This window comes from Argopecten irradians, chromosome 5 (assembly GCF_041381155.1).
Source record: "Argopecten irradians isolate NY chromosome 5, Ai_NY, whole genome shotgun sequence".
NCBI lineage: Eukaryota > Metazoa > Mollusca > Bivalvia > Pectinida > Pectinidae > Argopecten > Argopecten irradians.
The window spans coordinates 27,142,123-27,162,569 of NC_091138.1; the positions used below are offsets into that span (position 1 = coordinate 27,142,123).

General features: G+C 35.4%; 1 protein-coding gene across 1 annotated transcript; it reads right to left on the reverse strand.

Moving 5' to 3' along the window:
* Window positions 1–1,449: 1,449 nt before the first annotated feature.
* LOC138323401 (alcohol dehydrogenase class-3-like) lies at window positions 1,450–15,885 on the reverse strand. The gene is made up of 11 exons (XM_069268000.1): window positions 15,728–15,885; window positions 13,787–13,888; window positions 12,107–12,248; window positions 11,722–11,809; window positions 10,430–10,562; window positions 7,740–7,826; window positions 7,353–7,482; window positions 6,734–6,864; window positions 6,401–6,536; window positions 3,548–3,686; window positions 1,450–3,089 (listed from the first exon to the last, which is right to left on the reverse strand). The coding sequence occupies exons 1-11, from the start codon at window positions 15,746–15,748 to the stop codon at window positions 3,050–3,052; spliced, it is 1,149 nt and encodes a 382-aa protein (XP_069124101.1). The 5' UTR covers window positions 15,749–15,885; the 3' UTR covers window positions 1,450–3,049.
* Window positions 15,886–20,447: the final 4,562 nt, after the last annotated feature.

Genomic DNA, 20,447 nt, shown 5'->3' on the forward strand with positions numbered 1-20,447 from the left:
TATCCCCCGTTTCAGAGAAAAACAAACTTTAACTATAAAAATCCAAGATGGCTGTCTGGTGGCCATCTTGTTGACTGATCAGTCCCAAAATGCACAAAAGAAACACCAAAACAAACAAACAAACAAACAACAAAACTACTCATCAAATTTGAATAAGTTCCCTTTAGTGCATTCTGAGAAATAGCAGTAACAAGAACTGTTAACAGACGGACAGACAACATACCAAGGATGAATGGTGATTTGAATAGCCCACCATCTGATGATGCTGGGCTAAAAACAAGAGGCCCAGAGGGCCTGTATCGCTCACCTGGTTTGTAATGCCAAGTACGTTTGTGAATACTGGTTCATTGTTTCTTTTCTAAAGGAATTTGAATATTTATCTCTAATTCCCCTATTGGGCCCCATCCCTTCTGCACCCGGTGGTCAGAGCCAAAATTTATACAAGTTCTGTTCCCCTTTTCCCAAGGATGTTTGTGGCCAAATTTGGTTACAATCCATGCAGAACTCTATGACTAGTAGTGATTTAAAGGATTTCCCTCTATTTCCCCTATTGGGCCCTGCCCCTCCTGCCCCCAGGGGTCAGAGCCAAAATTTATACAAGTTCTGTTCCCCTTCCCCCAAGGATGTTTGTGGCCAAATTTGGTCACAATCCATGCAGAACTCTAGGACAAGTAGCGATTTATAGGATTTACCTCTATTTCCCCTATTGGGCCCCGCCCCTCCTGCCCCCGGGGGGTCAGAGCCAAAATTTATACAATTCTGTTCCCTTTCCCCCAAGGATGTTTGTGGCCAAATTTGGTTACAATCCATGCAGAACTCTATGACTAGTAGCGATTTAAAGGATTTACCACTATATATATTTCCCCTATTGGGCCCCACCCCTCCTGCCCCCGGGGGACCAGAGCCAAAATTTATACAAGTTCTGTTCCCCTTCCCCCAAGGATGTTTGTGGCCAAATTTGGTTACAATCCATGTAGAACTCTATGACTAGTAGCGATTTAAAGGATTTACCTCTATTTCCCCTATTGGGCCCCACCCCTCCTGCCCCCGGGGGGTCAGAGCCAAAATTTATACAAGTTCTGTTCCCCCTCCCCCAAGGATGTTTGTGGCCAAATTTGGTTACAATCCATGCAGAACTCTAGGACAAGTAGCGATTTATAGGATTTACCTCTATTTCCCCTATTGGGCCCCGCCCCTCCTGCCCCTGGGGGGTCAGAGCCAAAATTTATACAAGTTCTGTTTCCCATCCCCCAAGGATGTTTGTGGCCAAATTTGGTTACAATCCATGCAGAACTCTATGACTAGTAGCGATTTAAAGGAAATGTTGACGGACGTACGGACGGACGACAGACGGACAGACGGACGACGGACGCCGCGCCATGACATAAGCTCACCGGCCCCATCTGATGATGCTGGGCTAAAAAAAACATACCAATATGAGACCGAAAATCAAACGGAATCATCTACAACTAATTTTATTTGCCATGTTCTCAAAACAAAGTTCAGTGGCTAAAAAAAATACAAAGGACACCTACCCAATTGGCTGTATTCTTGAATGAGTTCATTTGAAATATTATCTTAATATGGATTGATATGTATTTATTTTACTACTTCTACTGGTAGGAAACATATCAACATGACACATGTACAATGACATGACAAACATCACAATGTTCTTCCTTTGCGACCTTGAAATAACATAACCACATTGTTTATATATATATCAAAGATTTTATTATCATTTCCCAAACAAAATATTAAATAATATACATGGCATGGTGTTACAATGGTACCGTATATATAAAACATATACAATATCTTCATAAGAGTGGTGTTCAGCATTAGATGGACATATATTGGTAACTGACTGCACCATTCATCTCATCCTACACGGATAAAAATTATCTGTTAATTAGATCAGAATCTTTAGGCTTTATATGATAAATCATACAACAATTAAATAAATCAATCAAATATTTTCATATAAAACAATTTGTCGTTTTGGTGATTCCCTTACACAACTTCTACATTAGGTAGTAAGAATCATTGCTGTGGTTACATATATAGGTAACCATTTACACAATAAAGTATGGATCAATTAATTCAGGCGACACGTTCATTATTGTTCACCTTATTATGCTATAAAGCTACTGGCTCTGATTTCTCGAAACAAAAGTGCAGGCTTTTAAGTCAAAACTTAAGTTTTTTTCCTTATGTAACTTATATGAAAACTTTAGACTTAAGTCGGTTTTGGACTTCAGTTTGTTTTGAGAAATCGGGACCTGGTCCAATATTCATCACTTGGAGCCTTTGGTTATTTAAATATTTTACATTTTACCCTATGACCTTCAAAGTAGATGAAAGCAAGTTAAGATTGGATTGATACATTGGATGCTGTAGTGTAATGTCCTTCAGCTTTCTGTGTCATAATATCGACATTAAATAATAAATGCTTTGTTGTCTACTTCCACACCAATAAATGCAAAATCTTTCAACAAATACACCCATATATACTAAATTTGAGGTAAAGTCATGGTAATGTAAAATTAACATTACATTAAGCCATGAACAGATAAACTTTGTACAAATACAGTATCAAATGGTATTTGTTGATATCACTTATTAAAACATGGCATCTCTAACAAAACAGACCTGTATCAGTAAATTTCATTACTTCACATTGTTGTGTATAATGATACAGTAGGAATGGCACTAAGGTATCTTGTGAAATGTAATAAATCACAGTATGTGTCTGTTTCAGGCGTCAGTTACATCACGCTTCTATATAAATTGAATGACCTCTGACCAAGGAATTTCTGTGATGATAAAACAACCAGAAATCAGTAGCACTATAACAAATCATCATCAATCAAGGATTACAGTATCTAGTACAATATTAGGCATGATATATAAATGATTGCATCAATTAGCACTTCAATCGCAGAAATCATATTTAATGTTCATTTTTGTACAAGGAAAACAATGCTAAAGTGAGCTTCCATCATCATCAGTCATCAATGGATGGGATTCCATATCCTTAATTGAGACATTAGTTGACTCCAGTCTCCAGACTCAGGACAGCTCTGATGCTGAAAACAAAGAAGGGGAAATCTATTGTAATATATCAGTATGCAATGATTTGGTAAATGGTTATACAAAGATATATTTTTTTCACAAGACGTTAGAAAAATATTTAGAAATTATATAAGAATTTTACATAGAACATTTCTTTTTTTTTTCCATTCTTCTATTTGTGTTTTGATAAATTAATTGGCAAGATTAAAAGCACAGATATGAAGGTGATGGAAAATGATAAAAAGCTATCCTTCAAAGTACAAAAATAAAACTTTTTGATGTTAAAATCCAAAATAGACACATCTTTGCAAATTTTCAATTTCAAGATAAGACTTAACAGAACAAGAGGCTTCTGAACCTTGTCAATCAGTGCAGTCAAATCAATATCCCAGTAATAATTCTATTAAACCAAATTTGCATTTAAATCAGTTTAAAGCTGCAGTAGCAGTGTATCGATAGATGCCATTAGTACCTTTCCCCCTTGTGCATTAGGTCGAAGGCCTTGTTAACATCATCCAGAGAAAGGTTATGGCTGACAAACTCATCCACCATCATCTGTTTGTTCATGTATTCATCCACCAGCTTCGGAATACTGTCTCTGCTCTTCCAGCCTGAAAGAAAATTGGAAGTCATGAAATTATAATTTGTGTCCTTTATGAACCACAGAATATCTAAGGTATTGAATGGGTCTCCGGATATTAAAGACAAATAGCCCAAGAGGGTCTGTATCGCTCAACTGTTTTTTTAAAATATGATTTTATTAGTTTAACGTCCTATTAACAACAGGGTCATGTAAGGACGTACCAGGTTTGTTGGTGGAGCAAAGCCAAAGTACCCAGAGAAAAACCAACGACCAGCAGTCAGAACCTGGCAACTGCCCCAAATGGGATTTGAACCCACATCCCAGAGGTGGAGGGCTTGTGATAATATGTTTGGACATGTTTACCACTTGGCCATCACTGTCCCATTTTTTGAAATGTAATTATCACAGAAACTCTTACAATTAGAAATAGCAAAATTGACCCAACCATTTAATTAATTTTAAATCCCAACCACCTAATGATGCTATCCATATCAAATGACTATGAGTGTCATTCAATGCTAAGTTTCAAAGTTGTTTATATGACATTCGCCATATTTACCCCTTTTGGCCCCGCCCTTCAGGCCCACAGGGGGTCAGCCCCACAATATGTACAATTTTGAATACCCTCCCAAAAAGGATGATACCGTTTTATTATGAGTGCAATGCTATGCTTAGTATCAGAGAAGAAATTGTTCATATGAAAATAGCCAAATTAACCCCTTTGGCCCTGCCCCTCAGGCCTTCTGGGGTCAGTCCCACCATTTGTACAATTTTGAATCCCCACCCTATAAGGATGGTACCAATTTTATTATGAGTGCTATCCCATGCTTAGTTTCAGAGAAGAAGTCGTTTATGTGAAAAAAGTCGGACGGCGCAGTATCACACAAGCTCACTATGGTCCTTTGGACTAGGTGAGCTAATTGATAATAAAACTGATGATTTTGATTCGTCTTGAATTTTAGTACAGCAAGCATGGTAATGGATTATGACAACACATAATTTATATATACAATATAGTCTTTAAAATTTAATTTACCATGATTATTTTGAAATCAAATAATGATAATGAGTCTAACTTATAATGATATTTCAACATTTTATCAATAACAAGCATGTAAGAGTAGTATCAAAATCATTCATAACATTAATATACAACAAGACGCCCAAGAAGCCTTGACGGTCACCTGAGTGCTGCTACAGAAAGAGCATTGCAAAGTAGGTTCAAATCTATAAAAAGTATTTACAAATTAAAATAAACTTTAAAATTGAACTTTCCTATAAGAATTTTTATTTTTTGGTTTTCATTTTGATAGTTAGTGTATCATGTTACCAAACCTTAAGCTTAAAATTCCAATTTGCTTTGCCAACGTAAAACCAAACTAGAAGTCAGTCAGTGTCAGTGATTTTATAAATTTCACTTTTTAATTATGGAGATTATTTTGTTCCATCAAACCAGTGAATTCAGAAGAAGATTTTTGAAATTTTAGCCATTTTGGCCCCGCCCCTCTGGTCCCTGGGGGTCTGGGAAATCTGTGAATTCAGAAGAAGATTTTTGAAGTTTTAGCCTATTTAACCCCTTTTGGCCCCACCCCTAAGGCCCCTGGGGGTCGGCCAGGACCAATATGGATATGACGATAAAATGCTATCTCATATGCTAATAATTCTAACCCAGTTTGACTAATTTCCTATGAAAAATAAGCAAATAATATTCATAAATGTGTTTTTCCTATATAAACTATTGTTAACTTGACCCCCACCCCAGTGGGAAAAATGAGACCTAAGGGTCATATAATTCACAATTTTTGTAAAGGACCTTAAGACCTTTCCATCTATGAAGAGTATTTGATTCTACCAGTTCAAGAATTTCAGAAGAAGATTTTTGAAGTTTTAGCTTATTTGACCCCTTTTGGCCACACCCGGAAGGTCCCTGGGGGTCAGTCATGGAAAATTTGTTAATAGGATTCAATGGCCATTTCATAGGGATAATTCTGACAACATTTGACCCATTTCCTATTACAATTGACCAAATAATGCTCAAAAATGTGTTTTCCCTATATAAACTATAGTAAACCTAACCCCCTCCCAAGGGGGAACCCGAGACCCCAGGGTTATATAATTCACAATTTTTGCAAAGGACCTTTAGACTTTACTATATATGAAGAGTATTTGATTAAATCATAATTTTCCGTTCCGTATAGACTTTAAGTCAATTTTACCTGTTTTGTCCCCTCCCACAGCCCCCAGGAGGGTGGGGACTATGTAATTCACAATTTTGATTGGCCTTATGCCTTAAAAGGTTTGTGCGAAATTTCATTGAATTTGCTTCAACGGTTTTTGAAAAGAATTTGAAAATGTTAAATGTTTACAGACATACGACGCACAACGGACCATGGCAGACAAAATGCGATTAGAATAGGTCACTTGAGACTTTGTCTCAGGTGACCTAAAAATATAGAAAACATCCTTTTGTGGTCTAACAAGAACTATTGCTGATATAAATTAAAAAGTTTTTGTTTGAAAGAAAACTCGACAAATCATGTTAATAAATAGTCTATAAGTAGCTGGTCTGTTTTTTTTAACATATTTCATTTTGATGGACTCTTGATTAATGAAAAGTTTTCCTCTCTTTTTTCTCTTTTGAAAGTTATTGGTAGCAAAAAATTATTATACACCAAGATATTTTGTTAGAGAGCTAGATGTGTACACCCCATTTCACAGAAGTTGAAGGGAGATAATGCTGACCTCCAAAGGCTGATCCTTTCCACACACGTCCAGTAACAAGCTGGAATGGACGGGTGGAGATCTCTTGTCCTGCTGCTGCCACTCCGATAATAGTTGACACTCCCCAGCCCTTATGACACGCCTCAAGTGCTGCCCTCTGTTGAGTAGTATTAACAAACGATCAATTGTCATTCTCGTTCATCTTCTCATTCAAACAAGTGATGTTTTGTTATTTTTGTTTTACAGCTGTTTGATATTAATTGTTAACACAGCAGAAAATGAAAATGTTTCAAAGTCTAGGATGTCTTCAATAAACCTTCGACCATTATTCAAACATTGCTTGTAGTTGCTCACCATGGTTCCGACATTGCCAATACACTCAAATGTGTAATCACATCCTCCATCAGTCATATCAACGATCACCTGCTGAACTGGCTTATCATACTTCTTTGGGTTCACAAATTCTGTCATTCCAAACTTTTTTGCTGAAGTAAAACATACATTTATATTTAGCAGAATGTTGGTTAACAGAGCTATAAGGCTACATCTTAAGGTTTCATTTTGGGGGCTGCAATAGGATGTCCAGACGTTAATCACTATACCAACAAGGTTCAGAGTAGTACAATACAAATCACTGTTACTCCTCATCTATCATAATACCAAGAGGTGAAGGCCTTGTGTTAGAATGTATATGATATGACCACTTACGACAGTAAGAGGTCCCTGTTGTGATGGAAATCTACTTCACTTCCTACACAAGATAACTGGAATTGTTATCAATATAAAATTTCGCTTTTGTGAAAAGTGTAAAGCAGCCACTAAATTGATTACATGTTTTGTGTTTACTATTGTCGATAAATTGAAGAAATCATTAATTCTATGAAACTTATTTCTAAAATCAATTGCAAGGAAAAGTGAACATTTTGTGCCACATTTTGATTAAAACTATGATTTACTTTCAAATGCCACAAACCTAGCTCTTCCTTTGAATCATTAATATCAACACCAATAATACGAGTTGCACCAGCCCGTCTGCAGCCCATCATCACGGCCAATCCAACAGCTCCAAGTCCCCACACAGCACATGTAGATCCAGGCTCCACCTAAAGTAAAGGGAGATAACCTGTCCTTATATAAATAGTTTGTAAAAATAGTTTTAGATCTTTTATTATGCCAATTCATTGAATATTCAAAATTACAGATATATTAGCTATATCTAAAATTATATATTGCCCATCACATTGCATGCACACATAAATCAATTTGATAATAAGTTAATAGTATGACAAAGACCAATTACATGTAACATTAGTAATTGGTAAACGAGTACATTAGTGTTACAATATCAGTAATTACGTACTCCGGCTGTATTGAGAGCAGCTCCATACCCAGTCGAGATACCACATCCTAGCAGACAAACTTTCTCCAGGGGAGCTTCCGGAATAACCTGAAGCATTAATAAACAAACATTGTTAATTTACATCTCATAACCTTAAAGGGACAATTCAATCTAAGAGTACATTAAAATTTGCACATATGTAGGAAATAAATCAGTTCTAATGGAAATTAGTTGGTTTTACAGTGATATGCTAGAAACATGTTCTACCTGCATGCTTAATTGTATTGATCTACGATTTGGAATTTCAACTGTATCAATCAAAATACTTAATTGGAATTTGTCAATATTTATTGTCATATGTTTCATAAGGAATGTAGAACAATACATTTATGTAATATTTTACTTCATGGTTTTTCCGTTTAAATCACGAAAAAACCCATTAAATCACGAAAAAAAACCAAGCTAGAAAGTTAAAATTGATACAGAATCATAGAAACTTAAAGTGAATAGTCGGGCAAAGAAAACCAGTCTAAATGCGTTCATTGGCCTTCCAAAAGTTCTCACATATTAATACGACGGTCAAGTTCTGTTTAGTTTCCAAGTTCTGACCATTAAAGTAAAGAAAAGTTGAAAGCATTGAAAGCGAGGCTGCGTGGGAATGTAACCACGGACATAGTGAGCCGGGAGGACGTTTTAGAATTTCCATGCTTTAAATTAATTTCTTCGTACGCAGACAGATTTTGACGAGAGATTTTATTTTTCCATTTCATAAGAAGTTATACTGGATACATTCACACCATTTTTACCGACTTTAGCCATCCTTGCCTGACTGTTCACTTTAAGAAATAGTATAATGCAGCTGACACAATGGAATTCAGAGAAGTTTATATATGTCTAGCCTATTATCTGATCTATTTATGTGTTTGTTAACCCTTAGGCTGCTGCAATGGTTTGTATAGTAATGGCTCTCAGTGCTGCATTAATTTTGTAAAATCCAGGGAAATGATAACTTAATTTTAAATGATTATATCTTGAAACTATTTGCATTATGTAAATAAAAGTTATATGAAAATTGTTTGTTATTGACTGTAGTTTATATTGATGTTGTTTATTCCGCAAATATACTTCTCGTTAAGCATACAGGTAACAATACAGGTGACTAAAGGTAAAAATATTAGGTTGTATCAAATAGTAACAAGAAAACTCAGTTAAAATTATGAAATAAAACCAATTTAATAGAGTAACCTTAGTATTTACCTTACCTTAGTACCTTAGTACCTTAGTACTTAGTAATTTCTGGTCTATCGTCACATAGTGTATGCATTTGCATTATGCACCACATATTATCTCTATCTTAGACCAAGTTACCCTTAAAAGTATTGTTATAGCTCAGGTGAGTCCAGGTAAGTCATTTTCAGTCAGGTGAAAGGTAATTAGACAATATAACTAGAAAACGATCCTAAACAATTTCTGAGAAATTGTTTTTCAAATGCATCATGTCTTGACCAACAGTGGTGTAAATCACTTAATCTGGATAAAAACCCATAGCCGTTATCAGCGTAAAAGAAACACCTGCATCTCATAAAACGTAATCCCAGTGTCATTTTTCGTTCATGTTTTCTTTCAACATGCCGGTCATTGACGGTAAACTTCGTGTAGATAATATAAACAAATTTGTGTGAACAACTATATTTTCTATATTGTAATCATCCAAAAATGCTTTTAAAAGCAACTAGCTTACATTTATTCATGTAATGCATTAATTTCAACTCGCCTGTGAAAGTCAATCTTGTCGTCTGTCAACACAGCAGCCGGCCGCGTGGGGGGGCTGCCTCATGTTCTGTGTTGGCATCGGGCACACACTTATTTATAGGAGAAATTAAAATAATTTTGCCTTCTATTGGATCCCAATCTAAAGTATTTGACCCTTCAAATTTACTTTCAACTTCTGACACATCGCTAGCAAAGAACTGTTGTACACGTTCTTCATCACTTCGATCTATCGGAGCGGCCATTTTGACGAGTCAGTATACCATTCGAATTCCTCCACACCTGTGCTTATTTTAGTGTATAATCCCGAGAATATCGAATGTAATTACACTAGAACCAATCGTAAGCATTCTACTTTCGTTTTCAGTCATAATTTTAGCAACAGGAGGGAGATTTGACGATCGGGACCGCCGGTTGAAAACTCGGAGTCAAAAAACGTCTTTTTTACGCGTGTAGCACTGAGGGCCATTTTAAACCAACGCGTATATAGTCGCGTGTAGCAGTCTAAGGGTTAATATGTATAATAAAATTTAATGTTCAGACAAACTAAGTTAGTATCAGAGTAATTTTTTTGTATTGGTACGTGCTAACTATATTTAGCCAATTGAAAGTATGATATAATGCAAAGAATTATTTTACAAATAGATGTTATATTATCTTCTTCACAGCAAACATTCAATATCTGTGTGAAACATCTACAACTCTCTTCAAGAAAATGATGCCAGTATATTTTCATGATACCGATACAGAATCTTTTGGAGAAATACACTGGTAGTCTAACATACTACATACAGATATCATTTGCTTTATCATTGTAATTATATAAGAAAATACACAAGCTTTTGTACAAGCAATGTTTTTCCCCTTATAAAATGGAATTTCAAAACCTATTTCCTCCCTATTGTACATATCAATGGTCTATCACTGCAAGCCTTCCATACCTTTGAGACAGATATCTCAGCTACAACTGTATACTGGCTAAAAGAACTACAACCCATGAAGTGGAACAGCGTCTTTCCCTTACATGTGAAGCGAGATGTACCATCTGGCATCAAACCTGCTCCTTGTGTGGACCTGAAAATCAAGACAACATATATTACATCTTTATCATATTCCTTCAGTTATATAACATTACCATTTTGAGGTTTTTATTTATCTGCCTTGTACACTTGTAGTGTACATGTATATTTTTGAATAAAATTCAATATAAGGTTCAATGTCTCCACACTTACTAGGGCTGCCACAAAACTGCAGAAGTGTACCATGATATATTGTGATACACAACAGCTGTATTGTGATATGTATTGCAACAGTCTGTGACGTTAATTTTTTTCGTTGCTGCTCATTTGGACTAGTAAAACCCACACTTTTAGTAACCTGGGTATTTCATCACTAGTCCAAATTAAACCATACAGCCATTTTGCTTCAGCACTTCAGTCATCATTACTTTACGATTTTTGACCCAAAGTACAGTCTGAATAGATGCATTTATGAATGCAATTTCTCACAAAATGATGCATTCAGAATGAAATAATCGCATACAGAAAAATACAGAAAACATTGAAAATATGCTGAAAATGCTATTGACCATCACTATTGTGAATATAGCATTTTATAATGATTTTCATTACAATTGGCACTAGTCCCGCCATAAAATTACTAGTGGTAGGCATCGGACTAATGCTTAAGTCGCAGACTGTTGCAATATTTTGACCTAAACATATATGGCATTTATATTTTTGTATTCCATAATAAAAACACCCTTTACAGTCATTATACCAACATATAATGCTATGTAATGTAGATCTACTTCGTTTTTAATTGTGTTGTTGAGTAAAAACAAGAGGCAAAGAGGGCATGTATCACTCACCAAGTTTGTTTTGCCAAAAATTTTCTGAATACAGGTTCATTGTTTCTTTTCTTAAGGAATGTGAATATTTACCTCTAATGCTCCTATTTTGCCCAATTCTTTCTGTTCCAGGGGGTCAAAGCCAAAATTCATACCAACTCTGTTATCCTTCCCAAAATTTATACAAACTTTTCCCCTTCCCCCAAGAATGTTTCTGCCAAATTTGGTTACAATCCATAAGGGACTCTATGACAAGTGGCAATTTAAAAGAAATGTCGGACGACGGATGGACGACGCTCCATGATATAAGCTCACTGGCCTTTCGGGCCAGGTGAGCTAAAAACCCTATAACTTTATAATATGGTATAAACCAATAATACCTACCTGATTTTCCCACACAAGTTTGTCTTTGGACTGCTGCAGAATTTACAATCATAGCACTGAGGAATATATAGTGGAATAACGTGGTCACCTTAAAACAAAAACACACTTTTATTACTTGTAATAGGATATGGATCACCTTTATTTACTCGGATTGTTTATCAACAGTTTCTTAATACATTTATTTATAAAATTCAACAAGTTCACTATCACAGACCTATATAGTCAGTAGTCACATGCACAGAATGAGTACCTACATACTTTAAAACAGCACTGTGACCAATCCAACCTGCTTTTACACTATTGACTATCTCTTGCCCACACTTGGTCATGTCACTATACCTACACAATAGGACATTACTGACTCTGTAGCCATTACTTCACCCACCTGCTGCAACACTAGTGACTCCCTCGCCCACACTCTCTACAACTCCAGCGCCCTCGTGGCCAAGGACAACAGGGAATATACCCTCTGGATCAAAACCATCAAGAACATAGGCATCAGTGTGGCACACGCCTGTGTTTGTAATCTGAAAAAAAATATATAAGAAATGTTTTAAGAAATTTTCTGAAGCATCTTAAACAATACATGTCGGCCTATAAGAGAGCCAAAATCTAGGGATCATATTATACTGGTTCAATCATCGCCATGTTCAGTAACTTTGAGTTTTGTCGGAATTTCGAATCGTATCATGTGACTGATGTCGACACAACCTGCACATGGTGAGCGAGGTAACTAGAGTAAGTGAGTATGAAAGCGTTTACGTTTTCCTTCTGGCTAATTTGAGCAAAGTCAAGTTGGTATATGTCCGCAGAGTGAGTATTTGAAACATCTGATTCACATATCGCTGTACAATAGTGTGTATCAAATATTGTAATGTGCAAGCATTATTTTCTGTGTAGATCCAGTCTGTGAAGGTCAACCACATTTTTTGTTTGTGAAAACTGTTGACATTTTCTCTTGGTTTCACAACTCTTTTGTTATTTCGAGATTGTCGCGAGGTTGTTCAGAAGAGTTTGGAATGATCCGGTATCTTTCGAGCTGATTTTTCTCGTGTACATGATAAAAATATTTCATTACATTATTATCATAATACTTCCAGTGCTCAATTTTGTAAAAAGTGATTATGTTAGAAAGTTAAACCTCAGACAGACAGAGAAAAATGAGTATAACACTTAAACATTATGACAAAAAGAGCGAAAGTTATAGATCGTACAACTTAAATATTATTACATTGACTGTAAAATTGTTAATTCGAAGATTTACATATTCATATCATGTACCTGCAGTATTCATGCAGTAACAGCTGCTGTCTAAGCTTTAGCTTAGCTGGACATATTTTGACTTCCCTTATATCTTATAACATATTCTACTTCACATATTATCTTATAACATATTCTACTTCACATATTCAGTCTTCAACATTTTTCCTGGCATGTCCAACTGTTGGAAATGTCTACTATCCAGAGTCATAAACATTGAAACTGCATCTAGTGAGTCTATTAGTGTTCCAGATAATTTTTGGAGGGATGGGTAATTGTACCTGCACTTTTGAAGGAGAGGGGCAATATTTCTGTGCGAACTCAAAACTGAACAGAGATATTTTGATAAAAGTTATGTGATTATAATATAGTTATCGATGATAATCTGCCCATTGTGTAAATAACTATCTGAACAAAGGGCTCAGTTGATCATGATGCACCCTCTTAAAAATGACTGGAATTCATATGATTTTAATACATTTCATCTGATTTTATTTTGGATGTATGCACTTGCACTAATTGTATTGAGCAATACAAATACATGTATATCTATATATACATATTTCAAAGTTAGCTCCCTTACGGCTTGGTGTCGATTGTTACATCATTATTTTTTGAGCGCAATTCACATTGTTTTCGCCAAATTAAAGTATGACGTTATGCTCACAAATACATGACGTCACAATCAATACCTACCCACAAGTGCAGATAACTCTGTAATATGCAAATACAGAATAGGCATCCTGTGTATATTTCCTTCAGGTATACTAGCTTTCCCTTTTTGCCGCTGCACAACGATACTTACTTTTACTCGGACTTCTCCTGCTCTAGGTGGTGCCACCTCGATGTCCTCTATCACCATTGGTTTCTTGGCCTCCCATGCCACTGCTGCTTTACACTTGATGACCTAATAAATAATAACTTAAAATTATTATCTAATAAACAGAAAATTGTCATTAAATATAAAAACAAGAGGCCCAGAGGGTCTGTATCGCTCACTTGGTTTGTAATGCCAAATAATGTGCTGATCGAATACTATACATGTTCATTGGGGTTTTTTCCGGAGAAAGGTGAATATTTACCTGTGATTCCCCTATTTAGCCTCACTCTTTCTGATCCAAAATTTATACAAAGTCTATTCCCCTTCTCCCAAGGATGTTTCTGGCCAAATTTGGTTACAATCCATGCATATAACTCTAGGATAAGTAGCAATTCGTAGAATTTATCTCTATTTCCCCTATTGGGCCCCACCCCGGGGGTAAGAGCCAAAATTTATACAAACTCTTGTTCCCCACAATCCACGCAAAACTCTATGGCTATGTAGAAGCAATTTAAAGGAAATGGTGACAGATGGACGACGGACACCGTGCCATGACATAAATAAAATTGAATAAAATATGTGCTCAACATGAAAATAACTGCAGTTTCAGTATCATATATTTATCATATGTTACCTAGCTTGTATATGCTTGTTCTAGACATTTATCCAGACTACTTATTTTCTGTAAAGATTACATGAAGCAAAATCATCGGTAAGACTTCCTTTTGTACCCCCCACTCAAATCTGCCTGAAGTTTATTTAATTATGGTTTATCATTTTTACAGATTGATATGGTCATTAGCAACTACTACAACATATGCAAAGTTGCATACATAATTCATATATCAAATTTTATATTATCACCATGCACCCTCCCCTCCCCCTCTACATAAATAATAAAAATAATGAACAGCTGAATATTAATTCATTTATATTCAATGAGTAAACGTATACTTTTCAACGTCAGCGAGGAATTGTTCAATTAAATTTGTGTCCTTCCTTAGAGTTTGCCACATGTACTCGGCCCAAGTGCACATCAAAACTCTTTTGTCTGGTGTATGTTGCTGGAAACTGACGTACGTTTGATACACCACTAACGATACACCACTAACAATTTTTGATCAGATTTGTGCAGGCACCTGTTGTAGGATCCACAAAATTCTCAGAATGATTCACACTTAGGTGTATGTATCCAAATTCTCCGAGTTCATTGTGCGATAAAAACAGGGAAAAAAAAGAGAAGAAAACACAAGTACATAGCACTGTTACTTTTAATTAATCTTTTCCTTTTTAATTTCAGTTTTTACAACCCCCCCCCCCCCCAAAAAAAAACAATGCCCCATTTTTTTTATCTCGACCCCTTAAAATAAAACCCTTTTCAGACACTTTGGAGGACGTATACAAACCCCCGTAATTTAAAAGGAAGTCTTTCCAAATAATCCAATTCTGCTACTAGATGCCACATGTACACTATAGCATACTCCAGTATTATTATTTTGGAATATCATAAACCAAGCATATTGTTAAAAATTACCAATAATTTGCATGTCCCTGTGGTCTAAATTTATGACTTAATTATAAACCCAACTACAATAAACTTTTAATTAACTGATTCGAGATTGACTCAAAAAACTTTATTGTAAGTGTGCGGTACCCCTCAAAAAAACAGTTCAAGGAAATGTTGATGATAGTGACTCGGATCACCTCTAACCACGGACTGTGGATAGTGAGGTGAAAAATTGTGTCAAGCCCCTGTGCAAAATTTAGATTATCGTTATTTGTGTGACAGCTCAGGTCATGTGCATGAAGGCCCCACATAATTTTATATATACAAAATGACAATCGTTGCCGTTGAAATGTTTCCTGAACTTTGCTTATAATGGAGAGTACACGCCTCAAACAAATTGCATGCTCTGGTTTTTTTACCTTTCCTGCAGTTTCAGACATTTTTATCCGTTCGTTGAGCTCTCTGACCGTCCACGCACCGACTAGCTGAAACCCCGAGTTAAACAAACGTCGAGTTGACAAGGATCATTCTGATAGGGAACGTGTGCAAATTGAGGACCAAGGGTACGTAACGTGTGCAGATTATAGGCCGATAACAAATAGACTTGCGGAGTCCCCTGCTCAACAAACATAGAATATAATTTAGCATGATCAAAATTTTATATCTACACACTAAATATCAACATCTACAGAGTCCCCGATATCTATCAGACAATCACGAGTAGTCTTAATATCTGACTTAAGTCGATCATTTGTACTAATTATTGTCGCAAGAGACAGGTTTGTTTAGACTGTACATCTTTTTATGTTTATTCTTTCGAAATAATGATAAATGCGCAGATACATGTATACACGTGTATGTTGCATACAAGATATAATGCCAGAAACATGTATCTGGTAGAAACACATTTGTAAGGATGTCACTTGCAATCACCAATAGATTCATGATGTCATCTTGTAACTGTGATTTTGCAACACATGAGTATTTAACAACCTTTCCAGAGATAAAGCTTAATTTAGATATAGAATCTTTTCAGTGATAAGGGCAAACAAACAAACTCTGTCAGTCATCTCCGCCTTAACCACGTGTATGTGTGCGCAAGCGCACAAGGTAATCTCATAGAATCTCACTTCCTTTCAGTGAGATAAAACATAAAGTTTGATTAAACATGGCGCGAGATTTTAAACACAAACCATCGATTATAGACAAAAATGCAAACTTGTCGAGGAATCTTTTTATTATCTGGAATAAGAGAATATGGTATTTTTCGCTAACGGAATACACTTGCTCCCATAAACAACATGGACAAACTATTAGACCTAACCAGAATCATGCACTTCTACATTACAATATGCCTTCCAAGATTGAAGAAACTCTGTAAAATCGGTAAAAATGGTATTAATATATCCGGTATAGTTTCTTATGAATTAGAAAAATAAAACTTTCCGTCAAAATCGCTGTACATGCGAAGAAAATAATAATATCTATGGGAATCCTAAAAGTCCTCCCGGACGGCTAAGAGTGCAGTTCAATCTTAACGCATGCGCAACACCCACCACTCTCCGTAGTAAACAAAACATGGCTACCGTAGTTTTGAACCAAAATGTTTCCGCCAAAACAACCAACTGACACACCTAAAATGCGAAAGGAAAGGCAATGGAGCAGCGACAATCCCAACAACTGACTCGGTAAACATTACGACGCATGGAGAGTGTTAATACAACTTGTTATAGTGAAGAGAGAACAGTTCAAACGAGCACGCGGCTCCGGACCGCTACTGTACGTACCTAGCCTACTACGTACCCGGTACTCCCTGCTCAGCTGATTGTGAGTGAGTCTTCGTATTTTGATCATTATGTAAATAGTCCCTAGCAGTATTTTTTCATAAATGAGTGGTCACATATGGTCACATGTTTCATACCTGTTCCCCAATCGCGTAAAACGTAACCCTGGGGTAAATAGCGGTTCTTTAGTGGGGCCTCTTTAGGGGTAATGAATGCCCTGTATGCTACCGGTCAATTCATACAGTTCTGATGTATATATTATAGATTTTTAATTTGTAAATTTTTGTTCTGTACATGTTCTGGTAGTGTTATACACATACATTGTATATAGGATTTACATTGTAGGTTAATTGGTAAAATTGTATTGTATATGTTCTGATATACACATATACATATGTACATGTAGGTTTTAGCTTGTTCTTTAGATATATTTGGAGGACACATACAATATCATTTCTGGTCATAATAATAAATAGTGTTTGTATATTTATTACAACTGTACCTGGTTCATGTGTATATGACAAACTTTACAGAGTTGAAATGTACTGCAGCCATGTATCATTTATAATTATTCTGAATTTTTGTTGGAACTATAGATAATGAATTTTGTATCTTTTTTGAAACAATATTTGATTCTATCAAATGCATCAGTGACACATTCACAACTTATAAAATGTTTTCTCTAAAAAAAAAAAAAACACCTGTAGAATGAACCTACATTTATTCACTTATATATATTTGAAATTGATCATTTCAATTTTTGTCATATTCAACAGTATAAAAAATTGCTGGTTCTTTTTTTCAGGCACCATGCATGCATAGTGACATGAATACAGAAAGTTCATCCCTTGGACCTGTATACAAGTGTATGTATACATATACATACAATTAGCATCATATGAAGACTGAAGAATGTTGATTTGAGTGCTCTTGAAAGTAAACTTTTCCAATATGGACCTAGAAGATCATGAACAGAACATTTAAACAGTATTAATTTATTAAATGTTCCTTTCAACTGTAATCATTAAATAAAATTATGATGCAATACTTTTTCATTGTTTAACTTTGTAGAAATATTTGTTTATATTAGTCCTCTAGATCCGGTGATTATAATTCTTGCATCCATATGCCTGCCCATTTGTTTGTCAGGGCTTGTGAGATAGCTTTTCAATTACTTTTAAAATATAAGGATTTTTTTTTACATATAGCAATATAGATAACATTGTCTTAGGATTTCTAAATTCTACTTTACAAGAGAGTAGACTCAACATATAAATAAAACCATAAAACTAGCAAGTTATCTGAAATGTTAAAAATCTTTTTGTCTGAACCAAATTTCACATTTATTGTCTATGTGTAACTTGTACATAGACCATTTATGTATTAATACTGTAGTAACAGTGATTACAAACACATAGACTAAAATGTAGTATGTAGTACTATGTACATCTGTCTTTGATTTGAGTTCTAAACAAAAAAGTGGTACCTATTGGGAAGTTGTGACTTGGGCGGAGGGTGAAATACAGAAGAAATAGCTACACATGTAAAAAAGAAAGATATACAGTACCATATGGATTCAAAGTTGCTCCAAAATCAATGAGACTAAATAACCAAAAAAAAGCCATGTAAAACCCCAAATATGCAATGACCAGATCAATGATAAAGCACCCTTCCACTTCCAGTTATCTGTAGCTATTTCTTCTATATTTCAACCCCCCACTCAAGTTACAACTTCCCAACCTCATGATTCTTCTGTCTTTTAGCCCCCCCCACCCCCACCCCCCAACACACACATACCTGATTGATTGTCATGTTATTTCAGGTTCCTATTCAGGTATTATTCCTAAAAACCAAAAAGGGTATACACACTGTGTACTCTCAAAGGAGGGGAACCACTTCATTCAAAAATGGAATTTACAATTTCATCTTAATTTTGAAATTTTCAATTTAATTATTAATTACTGGACTATTAAAACAGTATAGAACCCCTCGGCTACAGACAAAGTACTGTGGTACACATTTCTCTTAATTAATTACTTTTCTTCAACTCAATCATCTTTTTCTCCAGAGCACAAAAAAGAACAGGAAACAACAGAAAAGGAAAGTAACATACATGTAGGCCTATATGTTTTCTGGAAATATATATGATGTGTTAATTCTCACAGCATAGGCCTACATGAATGTGAAGAATTAAATATTATCAATGTTTGAGAGAATTTCCTAGTTGTAATTCTATAGCAGCTACATGGAATGTACGTTTACATATATACATTGTACGATACATATACATCATAAAAGTTTCTTTCCTTCCAGCTGGACATTCATGTCATCTCTCTCCAGAACTCAAATATTGTTTACAAAAAAAAAACCAAACAGAGACATAGATAATTTAATTAAATCTCTGCAAAAAACTACACGAATAATTGAACACATATATTGTACTTGTAAAATATCTATGTATGAGCTAATTTATTTTCACATCTTTGACAGCTACATGCATGGACGTTCTATGGAACGTTTTCGTGTGGTTTTAAATGGGAAATTATGTTACGATTATTTGTATTTAACCTTCATGATTCGGTTGATGTAAAATACGACGAATGCTATGCTGCAATAATTGCCCCTTGCCGGGGCCCCATCTCTGCATCGGCCGAATATTTGTGTCGATTTCCATGTACAAGATGCTTTTATCGAAAAATGATTACAAAGCATTGTCATTAATGTAAGAATACTTCATTTGCATCAAATGTATCATCTCAAAACAACAATTTGCATACCGCATTAGTGGTTTATCACACGAAACGAAACCGACACGACTGAGAAACACATGTCCATGTTGACATTTCCACGCAGCCTCGTTTTCAAAGAGTTTGGAGAATTTATATTTAGAACTGTGCTAAATTTACACGGGGCTTCCCCAAAATTTCAATGGTCAAAACTGGACACCGTAAGCAGAACTTGACCATCATTATGGTATACAATGCCTTCCAAGATTGAAGAAACTATCATATAGTCAGCGGTTAAGTTGAAACTACCAACGCTAGCTTATACATTGTACATTTTGGTGCATCTGGGCGACATGATTGAGGTAACTAAGATAATATATGAAGTATACATGACAAGGAATGCAGCAATGTAGTCACATAATGGAGGGATGACGCCAAGTAACTTATTATTCCGATATCATATCGGAAATTCTAATTCCGATATGGGGAATTCTATTTCCCGATAAAGAACATTCTATTGCCAATATCGAAAATTGGATTTCCCATATCGGAAATTCTATTTCTCTTATCGGAAATTACTTTTAATTTCTGTTATCGGAAATTCTTATTCTGATATCGGATATTCTAAT

Excerpts from the sequence above, each read along its gene's own strand:
- LOC138323401 (XM_069268000.1), bottom strand. The coding sequence starts at position 15,748 with ATGTCTGAAACTGCAGGAAAG. Across the intron at positions 11,810-12,106 it reads AGTCACTAGTGTTGCAGCAG|GTGACCACGTTATTCCACTA; the intron begins GTGGGTGAAGTA and ends TTTTGTTTTAAG. Across the intron at positions 6,865-7,352 it reads TGATTCAAAGGAAGAGCTAG|CAAAAAAGTTTGGAATGACA; the intron begins GTTTGTGGCATT and ends GTTTTACTTCAG.